Here is a 20,106-nt window from a genome sequence, read left to right as displayed (position 1 = left end):
ATTTAACAGTTTAACATTTTTTACATTTAATAAATGTCTCCTTGATGAACAGCTCCTTTGGACTCTAACATACATGTAAACACACACACTCAAACGTCTGTATCGGTCACTTCGTGTAACATTGGACTGCTAGTGACTTCATAATACTTATGTTATTAAGACAGTGGTTCCCAAAGTGGGGGTCGGGACCACCTAGGGGGTCACTGAACAATGTTGGGGGGGTCGCTTGGTGATTTCCAAAAGTCATTCCAAAACTAATTTAATTAAACAACTAGAATTATCAGCTGTAGTAGACTGATTTTATAGCATCAAGTTAAACTTTCTGACACCTTTATGGCACTCAAATACATGAAAAACAAATACAGGCCACAACTGAACATTGAAGATGATCTCTGAGTGGTGATCTCCAAAATTAAACCAAGAATAGACTTCTGCTGTAAACATTTTCGTCATTCAGTGAAGTTAATGTTACATTAAACAAATGAATAAATGATTATAAAAAATGATATGGTCGTTAGACAGTTATACTTTTTAGTATACCTACCTACGAGTGGGTGTGAGCCACTGGCATTGCTATTTTGGGGGTCGTAGACTGAATGTTTGGGAATGCCTGCTTCAAGACAGTGTTGCTTTATCGTATCGTATTGCGCTATTTACTGTTTTGCATTTTACTGTACTTTTGCACTATATACTCTTTTGCATCTGCACAACTCTGGTTTGCACTCCTTGCCATATGCCCTTTATTGTTTCCATTTTTTAACTTATATTTTTAGGTTATCTTATATGTGTAATCGTATTTATTGTAATTTCTTTTTTTAAAAACTACCTTTTCTATTAATATTATATGCACCTGGGGTCTGAGAGTAACGCAACTTCAGTTCTCTGTATGTGTTGGTCATGTGGTTAAATTGACAAAAAAGCTGACTTTGACTTTGATATTTAAATAAAAAATCTGTGATTCATTTCTAAAAACACAAAAGTGGTGTTTATGGAAAACAGTATAACGTAGTATTTGGCAGCAGTAATAATATCATCAAGGATTCAACAAAAAAGTGCAGTATTTGTTTAAAAATGCTATAATTTGTAAGGTGTGACTATCACACAGAAAATGATTTTCTTCTTTTTTGCTGAACATACACAACAGTACATAAAACATAAATTACAGTATCAATCAACAAGTGACATTGACAAACAGTAGAGTACAGTATGAAACTACAGAAAAAATATCATCATAAGAAATAAAGAGAAGAGAGAATGGGAAGAAGAAAAAAACAGCAAAGTTTTTTGGCAAATACAAGGGTTAATGTAAGATTACTTATACAAAGTTCATAAAAGCGAGCAGTGATTTTGACGGTTTTAAAAGCTTTCTTATTAGACAATCCTGAAATCAACAAGACCACAACGGCAGGTTTACTATTTGAACACACAGAAAAGGAATGAGGATCTGGCAACATCAGTTTCTACGTTCTACACCAAACCCGTCGCGTAAATTCTACCAAACAAGCACCAGGCCACTGTAAATGACGTGAAACACAATCGCCGAGAAGTGTGCAAGATAGCCCGAAGTGGTAAATACGCTGTGGATAAATAAGGTGTCCACCCACTTTAGAAGATCGCTGTTTTCACCTTATCAGTGACAGGTAAATAAACAAAAAGCTAACAAATCTATCCTGTGCTCTTTAGCGCATGTAAAGGGAAAATAGTCGAAGTATAATCCGTACACAGACACAATTCAAGGCCTCTCCGCAATCAGCGCAGCGCTACGACACTGTCGACCACTTTCAGTTTGCCTGCACACATATTGAAGTAATTTTAATATAATAGACACTTAAAATCAGCAAAGTGGCTGAGAAAACGTTAAGATTATTACCAACAGTGCGGCAGTGCACGAGAATTGTGGCTCTGTATTTATATTGCTTCAGTACACTACCATAAAGTGGATTATATCTGTTTTTACTCCTCATTTCAATGTTTTGCAGCCCAACAACGATGAACTGGAACAAGGGAGGCCCAAGCGGCAAGCGAGGGTTTGGATTTGGAGGATTCGCTCTTGCGACTGGGAAGAAAGAGGAGCCTCATCTCCCACAGAAGGCCCACTCCTCTTTTGGGGGAACGGGACCTCCAGGTGGATATGGCAAGAATCAGCAGCTATCGTCGTTTTACAAAATAGGAACAAAACGAGCCAATTTCGACGAGGAAAACGCGTGAGTACAGCAGTTATTCAAAAACAGTTCAAAGTGAACACTTCACCTCAAAATGACACCTAAAAAACAGAAAGAAAATGTATCCACATGATTACACATTTGACTTGCATTTAAAAATGTACTCAGTATTTACTCACCCTGTTTATTAGCCTTTTTGTCCTGTTGAACACAAAAGAAGATATTTTGATGAAAGTTGAAAACCTGTAGCCATTGACATTCATAATAAGAAAAAACATACTAAGGAAGTCAGTGATTACAGGTTTCCAACATTTTTCAAAATAACATTTTATTGTTTAGCAGAAGAAAGAAATCCATAAAGGTTTGAAACAAGCTAGTAAAATGTGAGTAAATGACGACAGAATAAAATTTTTGGGTAAACTATCCCCCTTTGTCATTATTTACTTTGTTGAAAAAAGTGATGGAAAGAGGCTAATACAATGAATAAATTTTTGATAGTTATTTTGAGGATGATGAAGAGGAGTCTACTGCTGACCTGCCGTATATACCCGCTGAGAACTCTCCCACTAGAAAGCAGTTCCAGTCTGGAGGCGGAGGAGGAGGTGGCGGCTCGGACAGTGAGGATGACCCTCTTGATGCCTTTATGGCTGAAGTGGAGGTGAGAGTGGTGTTTGTGAACTGTTCTCCATTCATCTGTTCTTCATCTGTCTTTGAGCATCACTTTTTTGAGATTTTGCTGTGTGTCGCGGCGCCATCAGTATGCACTACTATTAGAACCCTCTTTTGGCCAATTGCGCATGTCAAATTGATTTCCCATCAGCATTGGTGGGAGAGTCTAATTTTTATTTAAACAGCACAATACCAATGTTGTAACTTCAGAATAATTAAAAAGATATTTAGTATATAAATATAATCAGGGCTTGACATTAACACCTGACAAATGCGGGTAGATTTCAGCTGTGGCAAGTTAGAAAGATTGCAGGTTAGAAAGATTTTTAAATTGCCAGTGCTGCCTCGTCAATAAAAATTTGAATTTTAGTTTAAGACTGCTTGTCAATATCTGTGTAAATGTGATCTTAGAATTGAGAAGCAGCATGAAAATCACTGTTCGCACTAGCAAAAGAAAGCAGGTGAATATGGAATGAGAGGGTGATCAGGCTCTAGATCTTTTGTAAGCAGCGGCAGTTGCCGCTTTCGCTTTAACCATTCTTTGAACAGATAATTAATGGGCCTAACATTAACCAAATGGGCGCGATCATGCTTTCATTATCGCACACGGAACATTTTTGCTGAATAAAAAGTGAATAGTTTTACACATTATTTAACATTTATCACAAGGAAATAATTAGTTTGATGTGGCAAGAGAAAAATTGGGTAAATCCTTTGTGTTGAGCCTTAAAAAGTCATAAAAACTAATTGCAATGCAACACTATGAAACAACAACCCATTTGCTCATTTTCATTGAGCAAGGTCATACACATCACACAAAAAGTTAAATGAACAAGGAGGCATGTGGACAAATTTTTAATCAAGTCATTTTAGCATGCTAAAGTCAAATTTATGCATATAAAATATATTTTCCCAACAACAGTGTCTCGTGAAAATGGCAAATGGCTAGTAATGTTGGAAAATTACATGCCCCAGTGGCTGGTGATCTAAAAATGTCAAGCCCTTAATGTCAAGCCCTGAATATATATATATATATATATATATATATATATATATATATATATATATATATATATATATATATATATATATATATAATCATGATTTTTCAATCACAACAAATGAAAACCGTTCTTATTCTGAACAATTGTAATTTTCAGAAAAAAACTGAGGCCTCATTTACACACATGCGTTTTAGTTTTAAAACTGCATTTTAGAATGAAAACGATCCACGTCCACACTGGTGTTTCACATGGCGCTTCAGAAAAGTTCTCCGTCAACACTACACTGCTGAAAATGCACATCACGTGACCACACACATACTCTAGCATGCGCACGTCTGAGCTCCAGGCAGTCAGCGGGTGCTTTGAGCACACTTCCCCCGATGTGAGCAGCCACGTCGGACAGTTCAAGGATCTTCCGCTGGATCTCACTATAGTTGTTAAACGTGATATTTAATTAATCTTGTCTCTTATCAAATGACTCTTTGGTCTTTTACATCTATTACTTGTTCTCAGGTAATGTGTTTTGGCTGAGCGCAAAGATAAGTTTATATGTTAATGTAACCACATATACTGATTCTGCACATTGACTGATTGCTTGCCTTTATTTCCTACATTGTATAAATTATTGTATGTTATACTTTTATAAAGGCCATTATTGATTATTAAAACTGATATTCAACATAATAAACAGGGTATGTTTCATATTTTTCGAAGAAAATGAAAGGAGGCAAATAGGTTATAGGCTAGGTTTTGTTATAAATATGCATACAGTGAAGATGACGGTCATGTTAATATGTAGCTACACGATGCACAATTTTGATGACAATTTTTAGTGTCTGTTAAGTTAATGTCAAAATGAAATTATGTAGTTCCTTATATCATGTTTTCATTTTACTGTTAAGATAGTGAAACAACGTTGCCAGGATGATGTGAATGAGGTTATAATGTAGCCTACTCGGTTCCCTTTGAAAATTTACTCGACATGTCCTCTGGAGTTTGTTTTCAATATCAAATTTGCGAAGTCTAAACTTAAGGAAAGTTCTGAACTTTGCAAGACTGAACTTTGTGCACTTAATATTGAGGGAAAATCCCCAATCAGCCACACCTCTGTTTTCAGATGTCTCTGTTTCCCCCATACACACTGGCACGGAGCAGCAGCGGTTTAAAACCAAAATGACCTCTCCAGCGTTTTCAAAACACTCCGTTTTCAGTTTAAAACTAAATCATATTAGTGTAAACGGGGCCTGAATGTGTAGTCCTGGATTTGATTTTCCGAATTAATTGGCAAATATGGATATTGATACCAGCTAATATATTCCCACAAAGACTGTAGCTTCGCACACAACACAAAGCAGCAACATTGACTTTCATTGTCACTAGTTGATTTGGTGTGTCAATGCTTTTACAACCTGCAACAGACATTGCTGCTTTACTTGAATTTTTTTTAACTTTTTTAGGACCAAGCAGCAAAGGATATGAAGAAACTTGAGGAAAAAGAGAAAAAGATGGCCAAGTAAGAGTCTGACATGATTACATAAAAAAAGATAATCAAAACTGTTCATCCTGATAATATTTTAACAGAGGATGGGAATAGAAGGGGTTTATGGGTAGAGTATGGGTTTCCATGGGTGATTGAGCGAGTCGCAGGGAAGTTTTTTTTTCTCCATTTCTTTTTCCAGGGGTATTCGGGATGACATTGAAGAGGAAGATGACCAAGTGAGTGACCCTCTTGACGTTACTACCGCCGTCATATCTTTGCCACAGCAACGACTGTGTCCCGCTACTCTTAATCTTTCTTTCCTGTGCTCATTATAAATAGACCTAAACATCAGTTTATAGACTGAGGCTGAGCCAGTAAATTATTGGTGATGGAGATGGTGCAAGAGACATGATTTTTAAAGCTATAAATTAACTCCTCAGTTGTGTTTTTTCAGTATATATAAAGATTGAAAAATCCCTTATCTGTTTCATTTAAATCTTAATAGGTGAAATGATTTGTTTGTGACTGAATCTGAATGTGTTAAATTATGTCATTAATATAATTGCAATGTCATTAAGGCCACCACTTTTATTAATATATGTTGGTAGTTTAATAGTTCATTTTAATGAAATTGAGGGCAACTTAATTCACGGCCTGCTGTTATTTGCCTGGATCTAAAGCTTGGATGTCTTCGCAGGAAGCATATTTTCGCTACATGGCGGAGAACCCAACAGCTGGGCTGACCCAAGAGGAGGAGGAGGAAGAAGTGGACTATGATAGTGATGGAAACCCTATTGCTCCTACTACAAAAAAGATTATCATGCCCCTGCCCCCCATAGACCACTCAGAGGTATTGTTACTGTGAGAAAAGTCCAACTAGACTAGTTTGGAGACTGTTTGGTGCGGTGATGTTCAATGTACCCAACAGACTAATCTGATATAACTTATTCCTTTGCTTATTAGTTTGTGTGATTTATTTATTTACCTTAGTCTTTTAAAGTCCTTTTTTATATAAATTTAATTACGTTTATTTTAATTTAGTTTTTATTTATTTAAATTTAAACTTTTTATTTAGTTTATTTTTTATAATACAGAACAATCATTTAACAGGAAAAAAAACATGGTAACAAATATCATTACATACATACACATATTAATATTCACATACACAATTACCTATATATACACCACATAAACTAGCATGTAAAAAGACAAAAGCCAAATGCATAAGATTGCTATATCTCTTCAAATTACTATTCACTTAAATGGGGATCTTTATATCAACTATATATCAACCATTTTTCACAACCATTCTTGAAAATATCAATTTTTATCCTCAACATAAATGTCAGTTTTTCCATTACATAAATTTCTTCAGTTATCTTAAATCACTGCTTATATTTCAACATTGAGTCTTTAAGCCAGTTCCTTGCTATAGTCTTTTTGCATGCCACAAGAAGAATCTTACTCAAATATTGGTCACCTCTGGGGACAACATCCTTAATATCTCCCATAAACAAAAACAGTGCAGTCCTAGGAGCTCTGCATCCAAACACATTAGAAATAATAGTTTTTATTTATTTAAATAATACTTTTTTATTTCTTATTTTAACTGTCTTTGAAAGTTAAATAAATATTTCAAATATTCACTTTAGTCTTTTATATTTTAGTAAATTAATTAAATATTTGATTCAGTTAATCTCAACCCTCTAGCACTTCTTTTAAAAAAAATAGCTGATCAGTGGATTTAAAACAAGGGTTTTCAAAGAGAGTGGCAAAGTATAACAATTTAAATCTGCATCGTGTTTCAAACTCATAAAGCTTCCTGCTTAATGTTATTCTTCTTTATGTATTGAAAGTATTATTTCACTGAACTAATTATCTGTAGTAGGTATGTACGTATAATAGTCATATAATTTATTGTTATACTGTATATGTATAGTATACATTTAAGGCTGTACTTTTTGATACTTGAAAACCTCACATTGTTATTGATCCATGTACATAAAACAAAAGTGTGAGATTTAATAACTAAAAATCTTGAATTCTTTATTTTCACCTCTTCTATGTGTGTAGATCGACTATTCTCCATTTGAGAAAAACTTCTATAATGAGCATGAGGAAATCAGCAGTTTGACTGTGGTCGAAGTGGAGGAACTGAAACGGAAACTCAACTTAAAGGTCACTATAAATACATTTAAAAACTGTAAAAAAAAAAATAAATAAATAAAAAAAATCTCTCTATATATATATATATATTTCTTGTAACCCACATTAACCCACATGTATGTAAGCAGGTTTCAGGTGCAGCCCCTCCTAAACCAGCAACCAGTTTTGCTCACTTTGGATTTGACGAGCAGCTCATGCATCAGATCCGTAAATCTGAGTACACTCAGCCAACCCCCATCCAGTGCCAGGTTAGGTGCCAAACAATCCCACTAATGTACTCTTGTTGATTTATGCCATCAGCAAAAGAGTCATTTTATGTACTGGGTTGTTTTTGAAAAAAAATGTGTGCTGTTTCTCTAGGGTGTTCCCATAGCTTTGAGTGGCAGAGATGCGATCGGCATTGCCAAAACTGGCAGTGGAAAGACAGCAGCCTTCATTTGGCCAATTCTGGTGCACATTATGGACCAGAAGGAGCTGGAGCAGGGAGAAGGGCCCATTGCTGTGATCGTCTGCCCCACTAGAGAGCTCTGTCAACAGGTCAGAAATTTTTTTTCTTGTGAAATGGCCTTGGTGCTAATTATTTTTGTTCTATATTTTGGAAATGAATGACTTACCTGTGTAATTCAGATTCATGCTGAATGCAAGCGCTTCGGGAAGGCATACGGCCTCCGCTCAGTGGCAGTGTATGGAGGTGGCAGCATGTGGGAACAAGCCAAAGCCCTACAGGAAGGAGCGGAAATTGTTGTCTGCACCCCAGTAAGAATGTGTAATACTTTAATACAAAACCCCTATTTGTGTTCACTTGTGATTAAATAAGCAGATTCTTTGAGCAAATGTACTTAATGTTCACATTTCTCGCATAGGGTCGTCTGATCGATCACGTAAAAAAGAAGGCTACGTCTCTGCAGCGAGTGACCTTTCTGGTGTTTGATGAAGCCGATCGCATGTTTGATATGGGCTTTGGTATGTGTGAAATGCAGTATTTGTTTTATCTCTTGAATATTGTATCAGTCATTATAGAAGTTAATTACTTTATCAAGTATTTTTAAATGATTGGTCACCTAAAAATTACATTGTCGTGTTATGATTTACAGAACACACCCACTAAATTGGTATAGAGTGGAGGAACTATGACGTCACCTTGTAGGTGAATCGGCTACTAGCATAAAACTGGTTCCCTCAATAAAATCCCCATAGGATTTTCCCATAGGCTTTTCGAAGATTGCAAATAATAAGCTCTGTGTTCAAACACTGTTCATTATACTTAGACGTTTTGTCCAGCCGTATAATCCTTGCACAATACAACTTTTATTATTTTTGGATCTTAAATGTGAATGCAAGAATTAAAAAGCTAACATTAGGCTATAAACGGACTACAGTGCGTTCAGGGCGCTCGCCTGTGACGTCAGCACCACATTTTACGTGGGAAATACATTTTGTTTTGCTTTACGGTTGTTGTAAAAGTTTTAAAACTGTATGTGTAAATGTACCTACATGGTATTATCATAAGACATATTTAAATAAGTATCGCTCCACGTGCATACAGCCCGCTTACCTTAGACAACAGAAATGAGATGTGAGGGACAAGTCTATATGCCTGCAAGTCCCATCATGGACACAGAACAACATTCAATATTCTTTTTTTGTCACGAAGTACAGCGAAAAGCAGCCCATACAGTCACGTATGCTAGAAATTTTAAGGAGGAGTGTAAAGATCGCAGTTATGACAGTTAATGTGTATGTATTTTTTACACATTTATTCACATATTTGCATTACTGAGAGCAGGAAACAGACAGACTGGATTAGTCAGCAGTATCCCCATAATATTGTTTAATTAAAATAAAGGATCAACAAAGTAATCTGTTCTTGACAGTCTTTACAAGCGATGGATTTGTCTACACACAATATAAATTCCCAATTAGAAAAAAGACTACAAACTATAAAATACTATTCATGAAAATACTTAAATAACAGACAAATCCAAATGCCCAACACAAGCGAGCTGCGTTCCAGACCAGTTCAGCTCGATGACGTATAATATCTCCAACACGCCTATAGTCCCATTTAGCAACTTGATAGCAACCCTCTTTTCAAAGAAGCGGAACCGATTTAAAAAATCAAGAGTGTGATGGAACTGATGTGTTTTGTCGTAGAATAAAATGTGAAAGTATCTTAAGTTTGTGTTAGCCACGGACCTTATTTAAGCGATTTAACTGAAATTCCATTAAAAAAAGCCCATAGACTTTAGGACGAGGGATTCGGAACTGCTAAAATGCTAACTCACTTCCAGGTTTTTGCATACAAATTGACGTCATAGTTCCTCCACTCTATTCTATGTAACAATAGTTTATATACCAGAAATTATTTTCAGGCATATTTAAAACGAGATTCATTTAATGAAGTTTAAAGGTTCATATCATATTAAGGTGGGACAGCACTACAACACCTGCGCATGTCATCATATGTCATTGCGATCTCTTGCTTCATATGAGATTGACGATCACGACTGCTGTAGTAATTTCAGTTGGGTTATTTTTTGGTATTTATCTTCAGGAAATCACAGAAGGCAACGATATCATGTTATCATAATGACATAGAGTGGCAATAAGATCGTAACTGCACTGTGCATTAATGCCATGACCATTTTCATCTATTTGAAAACTACATAAAAATTATACCAGACACTGTAAAAAGCTCATTCCCAGCCACTTTATATAGATTATAGATCGATATTTCGATCTATTTCTATTGATATATTCTATTGACAGATATTTAGCATTTTGAAGTTTTTTTTTATCGTTTTTCTTATAAAGCATGACGGTAAACCAAGACAATCGGCTATGAATGTATTAAAACAAATGCTTGTTTGTTGTAAAAATTCGTAATAATGACAAAAATACTAATTTGTGCATCTCCTTACTTCCATGTGCAGCCATGCTGCCGTTGTAGATGGTGTATTCTTGGAAATTTTCATACCCCTTGGTTTCGAGTGTGGTCCTGAAAAATCCAAGTTTCAAGGGCTATCTAGCTCTTCCCCTTAGCCCTATGCCTTCATGCTAAAGAGAATTGGGACTAGCTAAAGGGAATTGCTAAGGAGTAGAATTAGGATTGGGCCTAAATATAATACTTTATTAACACTATACTACAAATTTCAAGTTTTGAATCATGTAACATGTAATTACATTAAGTATGAACACTAACATTTATTGTTTTATGAGTATAGATTTGTATGTATTAAATATTATTTTGACTTAGATGTTGTTCTAAATGACAAAGGACTAGACAATTTAGGTACCATGTATATGTAGTTTTTTTGTAAATGCCTTTGACCCAAGAATTGTATGATTGTATCATTTTAATTTTATCTGTGTTTAACAGAATACCAAGTGAGATCCATTGCCAGCCATGTTCGACCTGATCGACAAAGTAAGTCTTTTTTGCACTCGTCATTTTGATGTCTCACTATATAAGTGGGGACAATTGGGCCTTCACAATTATAGCTACACCTGTACACACACACACACACACACACACACACACACACACACACACACACATATATTACAGTGTGTTTTACATCTTTAATGCTCATTTCTGACTTTAACTCCACTTATCTTTATTGTACTAGCTTTATTGTACACAAAACCCTTTATGACCACTGATCTCCCACAGCTCTGTTATTCAGTGCAACTTTCCGGAAGAAAATCGAAAAACTAGCACGAGATATTTTGGTCGACCCCATTCGTGTGGTGCAGGGAGACATAGGAGAGGTGCACCCCTTATTCCTTACACAATCATTTGTGTACACCATATTTGTAGGTGTTCGCTTAACCCATATATTTCATCCTCTCAGGCTAATGAAGACATCACTCAGTTAGTGGAAGTGCTGCAGTCTGGCCAGGAGAAATGGGGTTGGCTGACCCGCAGACTGGTGGAGTTTACATCCGCTGGCTCAGTGCTGGTGTTTGTTACTAAAAAGGCTAACTGTGAGGAGCTGGCAACAAATTTAATTCAGGAAGGATATAGCCTGGGTCTGCTTCATGGAGACATGGATCAGAGTGAGAGGAACAAAGTCATTGCAGACTTTAAAAAGAAGAATCTGCCTGTATTGGTAGCGACCGATGTTGCTGGTCAGTGGAACTTATATTTTGCAATCAATCAAAACTGTTTCTCATTGTGACTGTTAAAATAAAGCTGTTGCTTTTTTACTTCATAGCTCGTGGGTTGGATATTCCATCTATCCGTACTGTTGTCAACTATGATGTAGCCCGGGACATTGACACACATACACATCGAATTGGTAGAACAGGTCGTGCAGGAGAAAAAGGTGTAGCTTATACATTGCTCACCACTAAAGACACTATATTTGCTGGTGACCTGGTTCGTAATTTAGAGGGAGCCAATCAGAGTGTTACAAAAGATCTGATGGACCTGGCCATGCAGGTAATTCAACACTTTTTGCAATGCATGTTTCTTTAATTTTTTTTTTTTAGTTTGTTTTGAATAATTACTGAATGAATATATTTTTAACTTTGCTTTTAATGTTTTTCTCCGTAGAATTCCTGGTTCAGGAAATCTCGCTTTAAGGGAGGAAAAGGAAAGAAGATTAATATTAGAGGTGGAGGCTTGGGTTACAGAGAGAGACCTGGCCTTGGATCAGAATCCTCTGTTAGTTTGAAATTTATTTTGGTTTTATTTGAAAAAATATGAAGAGTTCAGATGCAAAAGTGGCTAAACGCCAATTCCAGCAAAAATGAGCTAATGTCACTGAGCAAATGCTTTAGGCATGTAGTACATGTTCAACACGTATTTTAGTTTGAACTCATCTAAATCCCAGCGTCAGCGCATTCAGAAAAAACAGTTTGTTTGCAAAAGTCTCTAAACGCCACTTGCCTTTGACAGCAAAAGCCGATATATCCTGAGAACCAATCAGAAGGCGCGAATCGAATCATATGTTTTCAATGTAGCAGAGCGCTGGTACGCTGGCTTTTATGAGAAGACTCCGCTTCCGATTAAGGTTTTAAAAGATGGAGTCTGATGAAATGGATAAGCCTGTTTGACTGTCAGTGAATGGCAAATGAAACTTAAAACTTTTCAAAAGAAAACGCACTGTACAGTCGGAAGTGTAGCATGCATTCATAATGTTTTTTGCACAGCGACGCTACTTTGAATTCGTTTTACTATACATGAAATGGCAACTCTGTTATACGAAAGATGAAGTTAAGATGCCGTTCTTCCATCCCACATGGATGCTATGAGGATAAACAAGAGGTGAAAAAGAGATCAATACCTTGAGTATAGTGAGAATGAATGAATGACAGCTACTAAATCTGTCTGAGGGACATCTCTTTTTTCCCCAGCGGGCCTGCCTTGTGTTTTATTTGCTAATGTAAGCTATTTAAGAACAAAAAAAATTATATATAATGCATAAAACTATACATTATGTATATTACTTAATATTATACATCTGATAATGTTTTTATATTAATGGACAGTGCACAGATATTGATGTTCCACAATGTTGTTTTTACACTACCTTATTTGAATCTAACAAGCTTAGTTTACAATGTTTACATTGTTCTACTTACATTAAATCCAAATCCCAAATATCAGAAATGACAACAGATTGTTAAGATTTAATTAATGTCAATTTTAATGTTATTGATTAATGCACTTACTTGACAGATTTCATTCATTCATTTACCTTCTGCTTTGTCTTTGGTTAATCAGATGTTACCACAGCGGAATGAAAAGCCACCTACTTGACAAATTTATGTATTTTTAATTTTAGGTGGTTTGTGTATGTGTTTTATGTTTGGCAAAATAATTTCTACTTGAATCTTTAGTGATTTTTTTCAACTAATTACAATGTCAACTAATTACAATAGGTGGATTTAGAGCTTTTTGCAAAAGACCAAAAGTGGATTTAGCAAGTTTTGACTCAAAAGAAACCAAAGAATTGTCTAAAGTGACATTTTTGAAATGAAGTGATTTTATTTACTAGCTAATAACCTTTTCATTTTCTATAAAATGAACCTGCTGAACCAAATCAGAGGAGACTGATAGAAAATGCTCATTTACAAGAAAAGAGGTCTGATGATTTAGAGGGTTTTGCATCTGAACTCTTCATATGTTTATTATATTTAATTGGATGGTCATTGAAGACAATAACGTCATCATTATTGTAATTGGAGAGTTTAATCACCCTGAGGCCATCCAAGATGTAGTGACTTTTTTTTCTACAGCAAGAACAGTAAAGAAGATTTATACCTAAGCTTGGAGTCAATTGAACTAGACTTTAAATTGTCGTTGCATGTTAGACTGCATAGGGTAGAGTACACAAAGTATACTTTGGGCTTAAGCTTCCTGTTAGATAATGACATGTACATTAGTGCAAACACACAACAAAAAGGAAGGATGCAAATGTTGAATTGCTCATCAGAATGGTATCAGCATTACCCTGGATGCTGTAACCTATGTGTATATAGTTGTAGGACAGTATTAGCTCATTTGTGAGTTGTACCTGTGCATACTTCTTTCAACAGTAGACTAGAATCTATCATGCATTCACGTTAGTGATGCATATCTGAGAAAAGTATTTATAAATGTTGTTTGGTGTGCAAAAAATCAGTAAGTACTTTAACACGTATCGCAGAATATCAGAAAATATATGGTAATTCAGTAAACCTTTTCTTTTGTGGGAATTCATCAATTGACTGATAGGACAAGGAGAAAATGGGCTACTTTTCTGTCGTGTTGTTTGGGTTTTGAGTTGTCATTGGGCTGGAAAAATTTAGCTAACCTGGCGACCCTGCCTACATCCTGGATGGCCATATAATGAATAATTTAGCTATAGTTTTTCATTTTTTAGGGAGAACTCTCTTTTAATGTTTGTTTTGGCATCTTTTACAAAACCATCAATTACAGTTTATTCTCTGCTAATGCGCCCATTATTATTGTTATAATAACTTTCATGCATTTTAACAGGAGCGCAGTGGTGGTTCTATTGCAGCAGCTCTTGGCAACTATGAAACCTTCAAACCCTCCACCGGAGCAATGGGAGACCGTATGTCTGCCTTAAAGCAAGCATTTCAGGTGAACACACACACATCCCATTCTCTTCACCTTGTTTTTATTCTCCTATTTGTTTCAGCTTCTTCACTATAGACACCAGTGTCTTGATGCGCCAGTCTTTGAATTTTGTTTAACATGTTCTTGTTTCTCTTAGGCTCAGTACAAAAACCACTTTGTCGCTGCATCAGGTGTTCCTCCTAAACTCACCACAAAGTCCAGCAGCTCATCTGGATGGACCAGTGCAGGAAGTCTGAGTTCTTTGCCAACAGGAGCACCTGAGGGGCCTGACAGACCCCACCTGTCCTTCTCGCCATCATCCTCTTCCTCGTTTTCCATGCCACCGCCTCCAGCTCTCACCTCAGGCATTAAAATGAGTGGCTTCAGCAGTGCAGGCACCCTGAGCTCAATTTCAGACTCTTACTCGAGCTCTTCTTCAAAAGAGCCATCCCGTAGCGAGAGGCATTCTGATGACAGGGGCCGACATGGAGATAGTCATAGTCACCGTCATAGTGACAGGTATAGTAGTGGAGGAGAACGAGAAAGAGAGCGTGATCGCGATCGCCATGGGGAAAGGGACCGCCATAGTGACAGAGATCGGCATGGGGATAGCCGAAATGGTGAAGGGAGCCATAGGGACAGAGAGGGACGGTCAGAAAGAGATGGGGGTGAGAAGTCAGGATCTCACAAAGACAGCTTTGCAGTTCCTGATCCCCCCAAACGTAAGAAAAGCAGATGGGACAATTGAAGTGTACCAGAAAGAAGCAGTCAACTGTTCTTAGATCAGAAGGGGCTTCACTGTACTTGTCTGCTTTTTTTTGCTTGTATGTTAGATGAAGCTGTATAAAGCGTGACTAGGAGACTCATCACTTTATCATCTTTGTAATTTAATAAACCCATTGAAGAAAGGTGTTTTCAACCATTTTAGAATTGTGAATTGGCAGAATGAGTAACAAAAGGCATCTTGAGGCCAAGCGTTGTGTTAAATTTGATGTTCCTGTTCAATGGCAAACAGGTTTTGTTTTTTCTTTCTAAAATGTTTTTGAAAAAACTGTTTTAATGTGTTTTTTATTCTGTTGTGCTGCTTCACAAGCTTATTGTGAACTATATCATTATGTTTAGACTTCTGCAGTGTTTTAATGTGTGCTGTCGTGTCTCAAACACCACCATTTTCAATGCCCATGAATGAGCTTGTCTTTTGTTCATGTGTTAATATTTTGAATTCAAATCTCTTTTTTTTAGCAAACACTTCAGATTCTTGTCTTTCTATGCTCATACATCAACATATAATATGGTTCCAAATTATTTCACACACGCACACTTTGACCAAACTAACATGATTGGGAGTGGAGAGAAAACAATAATGAACCTACAATAAAAACTATGTGCTGTGATATGCTCTTGGATTCTCTTGGTTCTGAGGTTAAAAGTTTTTTTTTTTGTAGAGACAGCTGTTATGAAGCTTTGTTACAAACTAAATCTGATGACCATTATGTTTATGGATATTCTAGTGTATAGTTCTGTCTGTGGCCATGCTTCTGAATTAATAAAAAATGGTTTAGAGGTTGGCTGTTTCAAAGAATTGATCTCTCATTATGATAATTAAGCAATCGTTTGATTTATTCTTGTACAACATGCCCTTTTATGGCACGTTTTGGAATTTAGTATGAGGAATGAATGATTTTCACCTGTGCTATACTAACAGAGTAAATTAGCAGGGCCAGAAAATCATCATGCTCGTAACGAGAGAGGCGGAAACATCCTCGTTTACATCTGTATAAATCTGGAGGGTAGTGCCTCACTATATTGTTGAACCATTAATCATGGGGATCTGTCAGGTTGTGTTTGCATTGGTGTTTGCAATTGGATTTTTTGTTGCAGAATGGGGAGTAAATGCATCAAATGATTGGATCCCAAACAAGTTTAGGATACGAAGAGACTTGGTTCAAATTCCTACATTTGTTCCCAGCACTCCTGCGTTTGTTCCGTCCAAGTTCCCGCCTCAGTTTACTGTCCAGACACCAGTCAAGCCTGAATATAGAGGTCCTGTTCAGGATCTTTTGGATGTTCAGTCAAAAGAACTGCTGCAGGTTCCAGTGCCATCCATCTCGTGGACCTTTCCAAGTGTACAACCAAAACCAAAACAGCCAGATGTTCCTTTTGTGTTGCGTTATCCTTTACCTGCTAACAGTGTAGCAGCTCAGTGTGGCGAGAGTTTGATACGTGTGGAAGTCTTGGAGGACTTCTTTGGTACTGGAATGCTAATGATGCCAACTTCGTTCTCACTGGGAGGATGTGCTCCAATTGGAGAAGACCCTACTGCTAAAGTGGTTATCTTTGAGTCAGAGTTGCATGCATGTGGAAGCACAACCATAGTAAGTAGGGTGTTTTTTTTTTTTTTTTTTCTCTCTCTCTGGAGCATCTTATTAATTGTTAACCTTTGACTAGATGACCGAGAATGAGCTCGTCTACACCTTCAATCTTATCTTCACCCCACAAGATTCTTCAGTTGGTGCTCCTATTGCCAGGAGCAGTGGCGCAGTAGTTGGTATTCAATGTCATTATCCAAGGTTAGGACTGAATGCATATGATGGAAGTGCCAATTGTTTGCACCGTAGAATTAAAGAGGCTGTCTCTTCCTACAGACTCTTCAATGTGACCAGCAATGCCTTATTGCCCACTTGGCTCCCATATGGTGCTACCATGGTCGCAGAGGAACTTTTGGTCTTCTCCCTCAGAATCATGACTGGTTAGTATTGGAGGTTTATATAACCTGTTTGTGACTGGGCTAAAATCTTCTCTTTGCAGAGGACTGGCTATTTGAGAGGCCTTCCAACCAGTTCTTCCTGGGTGACTTCATTAATCTTGAGGCTTCAGTGATGTCATACAATCACATTCCTCTGCGGGTGTTTGTTGACAGCTGTGTGGCATCTTCTGATCCTAGTGTCTCTAATGCTCTTCGATACTCCTTTATTGAGAATAATGGGTAAGATGTCCTGGAAAAATCAATCCTTGCTGTGGGCTCTATGGAAGTACTTCAACTTTTTTTTTTTTTTTTCTTTTTCCCCCATGCAGATGTCTAGTTGATTCCAAACTCACAGGCTCTAGCTCTAGGTTCATGGCTCGGACTCAAATGGACAAGCTGCACTTTCAATTGGAGGCCTTCAGATTCCAGCAGGATCTTACAGGAGTTGTATGTATTTGGATTGGCTGTTGAGTTGTTAGTATGTTGTAAATGAACCGTGTGTCTCTCTCGTAGATCTACATCGCTTGTGTTCTCGAAGTGGCAGCAGCATCAACCCCCACTAGTGTTGAGCAAAAGGCTTGCTCTTTCTCTTCTAATGGGTACGTTTCCACTAGGTTATGGAGTCCCCCTCCCTATACTGTGCCTTTCTAATGCATGTTATGACAGGTGGTTGTCTGCTGATGATGATCATCTGGTGTGTGGCTGCTGTGACTCTACTTGTGGTGAAAAGAGTGAACAGCTTAATGGCAAGTATTTTTAGTTTGGGGAAATTAAGGGGCTTGTTTTGAATTGTCACTTATGATTCTCCCTGTTTCGTTTTAGTTGCTCAACGGTGGGACACTGCATTTGTGGGACCCATCAGTGTCAAGGAGTTTGCTTATGGTCCAATGTAATGCACCAGAATGGAGAAATAAAAGTCTTTAACTGTTTTGAAAATGAATTTGAACTTCTGTTTTTTGACTTCGCTTTGTGCCTTAAGCCAGGTATTCAACCTTTATTTAGACCCTGATTAATTTAACCAAATTAAAGTTTGCCTTAAGCTACTTCTGTGGATATTCAGTCCCACAAAACAATTTCTGGACCACACTATCAGCTTTCGCTTGGCCCACATACCGCAGTGAATTATGGTACATGATTTGCCCAAGTCTAGCTTCAAGACAGGGGCAAAACATGGACCATTTTGGCAAAGTTGACCAATAATTGGGCTAGATATACCCCATGTTTGGTCATTTTGTCTGGAGCCTTGGTGTCATGACTGCAGTGAAATTGATAAACCCGAGAAGCATTATGCTTTAGATGCATTAATAATGGTTGGTATAATTTGGTTAATGAAATGTAATGGGTGCATTCAGTTCTTTGCAAAATACAGGAGAACCCTAATAAACTAAACTGATTTGTTTCCTGGATTAAGGCATTAGAAGATGGAAATTACTTGTGTATTAAACTAATTTTTAATCCTATTTTAAATGGCTCAAACTTGGCCCACATAACTAACATCTGGGCCAAATACTACATTTGACCTTGTCCATGTCATGCAGGCCACCTTAAAGACAGTGCCACTTATGCAAACCCACCCATGTTTGGCCAACATGTTGTATGCCATTGCTGACTGAATGCCTGCTGTGCCAGCTTTATGCCGCTTCTAAGGGCCCATACACTTAGGGCCCCCCCCCCCCCCCCCCCCCCCCCCCCCCCCCCCCCCCAGAGACATTAAGGGCCCGCTTCTACACCCCCCCCCCCCCCCCTCCCCAGCGGCGCCACTGCATGGTACTAATGGTAAATCAATTTGACAACTTCTGACTAATTTTGAAATCTCACGAAGTTGCAGTGTCGGTGTCTTCCCACTAGATGGTGGAATTTTTTTTTTCTTCCCAGTACTTTCAATGTCTGTTAAAGTAAAACTGGTCCGTTTTACTTCCCTTTGCTTTAAATGATTACTCGCATATTTTTTGAATGAGACAAGGGTGCACTCTCAAACGTGTGGTAGGCCATAGTAGGTTTTTTTTATTTTTATTCTGTTAACCATGACATGACAATCGTGGCTCTAACTTAAAGTGTTTTTGTTGCAAATCAACATTGGTTCTAATATGGCCAAACCTAACCATTTAACAAGTATAATAAACCAGTTTTGTGTTGGTTCTGACCACCCAACATCTCCCTTTAAACTACACTTCAAATAAAAGTTTACCCAGAAATGTAATTTGTCATTTATTCACCCTTCAGTTGTCTCAGACCTTTTTAGTTTCTTTTGTTAAATGCAAGCTTTTTTAAAAAAAAAACCATTGACCTGCTATAACAAGCCCAGTGCCAGCCTACCAAAATGGATGGTGGATTATTATTTCCTATTTTTTTCTCTGTGGACCTTTGTAGTTATTCAAGGTTTAATTACTGCATTTTAGTGACCTTTTACGCACTAATTTGTGCTGGATTTGTTTGTCGGATGGTTACTACCACACTGTTTGATGCAACAAAAGTACTTCCTACATTTTGGTGCTTATAGTTTTATTTATTATTTTTTTACAAATGTGCATTTAAACTGATTACAAGTTTATGTAATTAGATATTTGGAAGAAAAATACCTATTATAAAAGCAAATTAATTATCCATAATAAAAAAATTGCCAGTCTGGTAATTAATTTTTTTTTTAATTAAACTAGGCAAAATAAACTGGCCAGCTTGTTTCCTTTTAATGGTGGTTCTTCAAGCTTCTTTCACAATTTATGATGGCATACTGTCAAAAACAGGACCAATGAACTCATGTAGGGGCCAAATTCTCGACACGTCTTTCGAACCCCTTTTCGAAA

The 20,106-nt window shown here is 37.1% G+C and overlaps 2 protein-coding genes across 2 annotated transcripts; both read left to right on the top strand.

Annotated features, from left to right (window-relative positions):
- Positions 1-1,536: 1,536 nt before the first annotated feature.
- On the top strand, positions 1,537-16,120 carry ddx42 (DEAD (Asp-Glu-Ala-Asp) box helicase 42). The gene is made up of 18 exons (XM_056453638.1): positions 1,537-1,640; positions 1,980-2,204; positions 2,661-2,820; positions 5,293-5,348; positions 5,515-5,551; positions 6,013-6,165; positions 7,392-7,496; positions 7,613-7,732; positions 7,845-8,021; positions 8,112-8,240; positions 8,348-8,447; positions 10,864-10,911; positions 11,158-11,255; positions 11,339-11,615; positions 11,702-11,928; positions 12,043-12,153; positions 14,473-14,580; positions 14,714-16,120. Exons 2-18 carry the CDS (start codon positions 1,990-1,992, stop codon positions 15,302-15,304), a joined length of 2,712 nt encoding a protein of 903 aa, XP_056309613.1. The 5' UTR covers positions 1,537-1,640; positions 1,980-1,989; the 3' UTR covers positions 15,305-16,120.
- Positions 16,121-16,203: 83 nt separating this feature from the next.
- Positions 16,204-18,238, top strand: zp3e (zona pellucida glycoprotein 3e). Its single transcript, XM_056453651.1, has 8 exons — positions 16,204-16,931; positions 17,005-17,126; positions 17,202-17,305; positions 17,365-17,542; positions 17,632-17,749; positions 17,816-17,901; positions 17,969-18,048; positions 18,125-18,238. The coding sequence occupies exons 1-8, from the start codon at positions 16,380-16,382 to the stop codon at positions 18,193-18,195; spliced, it is 1,311 nt and encodes a 436-aa protein (XP_056309626.1). The 5' UTR covers positions 16,204-16,379; the 3' UTR covers positions 18,196-18,238.
- Positions 18,239-20,106: the final 1,868 nt, after the last annotated feature.

Source organism: Danio aesculapii, chromosome 3 (assembly GCF_903798145.1).
Source record: "Danio aesculapii chromosome 3, fDanAes4.1, whole genome shotgun sequence".
NCBI classification, from domain to species: domain Eukaryota; kingdom Metazoa; phylum Chordata; class Actinopteri; order Cypriniformes; family Danionidae; genus Danio; species Danio aesculapii.
Note: the sequence above shows the minus strand (reverse complement) of the source record. Positions and strands in the feature narration are given on the sequence as shown.

Excerpts from the sequence above, each read along its gene's own strand:
- ddx42 (XM_056453638.1), top strand. The coding sequence starts at position 1,990 with ATGAACTGGAACAAGGGAGGCCCAAGCGGCAAGCGAGGGTTTGGATTT. Across the intron at positions 6,166-7,391 it reads CCCCCATAGACCACTCAGAG|ATCGACTATTCTCCATTTGA; the intron begins GTATTGTTACTG and ends CTATGTGTGTAG. Across the intron at positions 12,154-14,472 it reads GCCTTGGATCAGAATCCTCT|GAGCGCAGTGGTGGTTCTAT; the intron begins GTTAGTTTGAAA and ends GCATTTTAACAG.
- zp3e (XM_056453651.1), top strand. The coding sequence starts at position 16,380 with ATGGGGATCTGTCAGGTTGTGTTTGCATTGGTGTTTGCAATTGGATTT. Across the intron at positions 17,306-17,364 it reads CTCCCTCAGAATCATGACTG|AGGACTGGCTATTTGAGAGG; the intron begins GTTAGTATTGGA and ends TTCTCTTTGCAG. Across the intron at positions 17,750-17,815 it reads AGCAGGATCTTACAGGAGTT|ATCTACATCGCTTGTGTTCT; the intron begins GTATGTATTTGG and ends TCTCTCTCGTAG.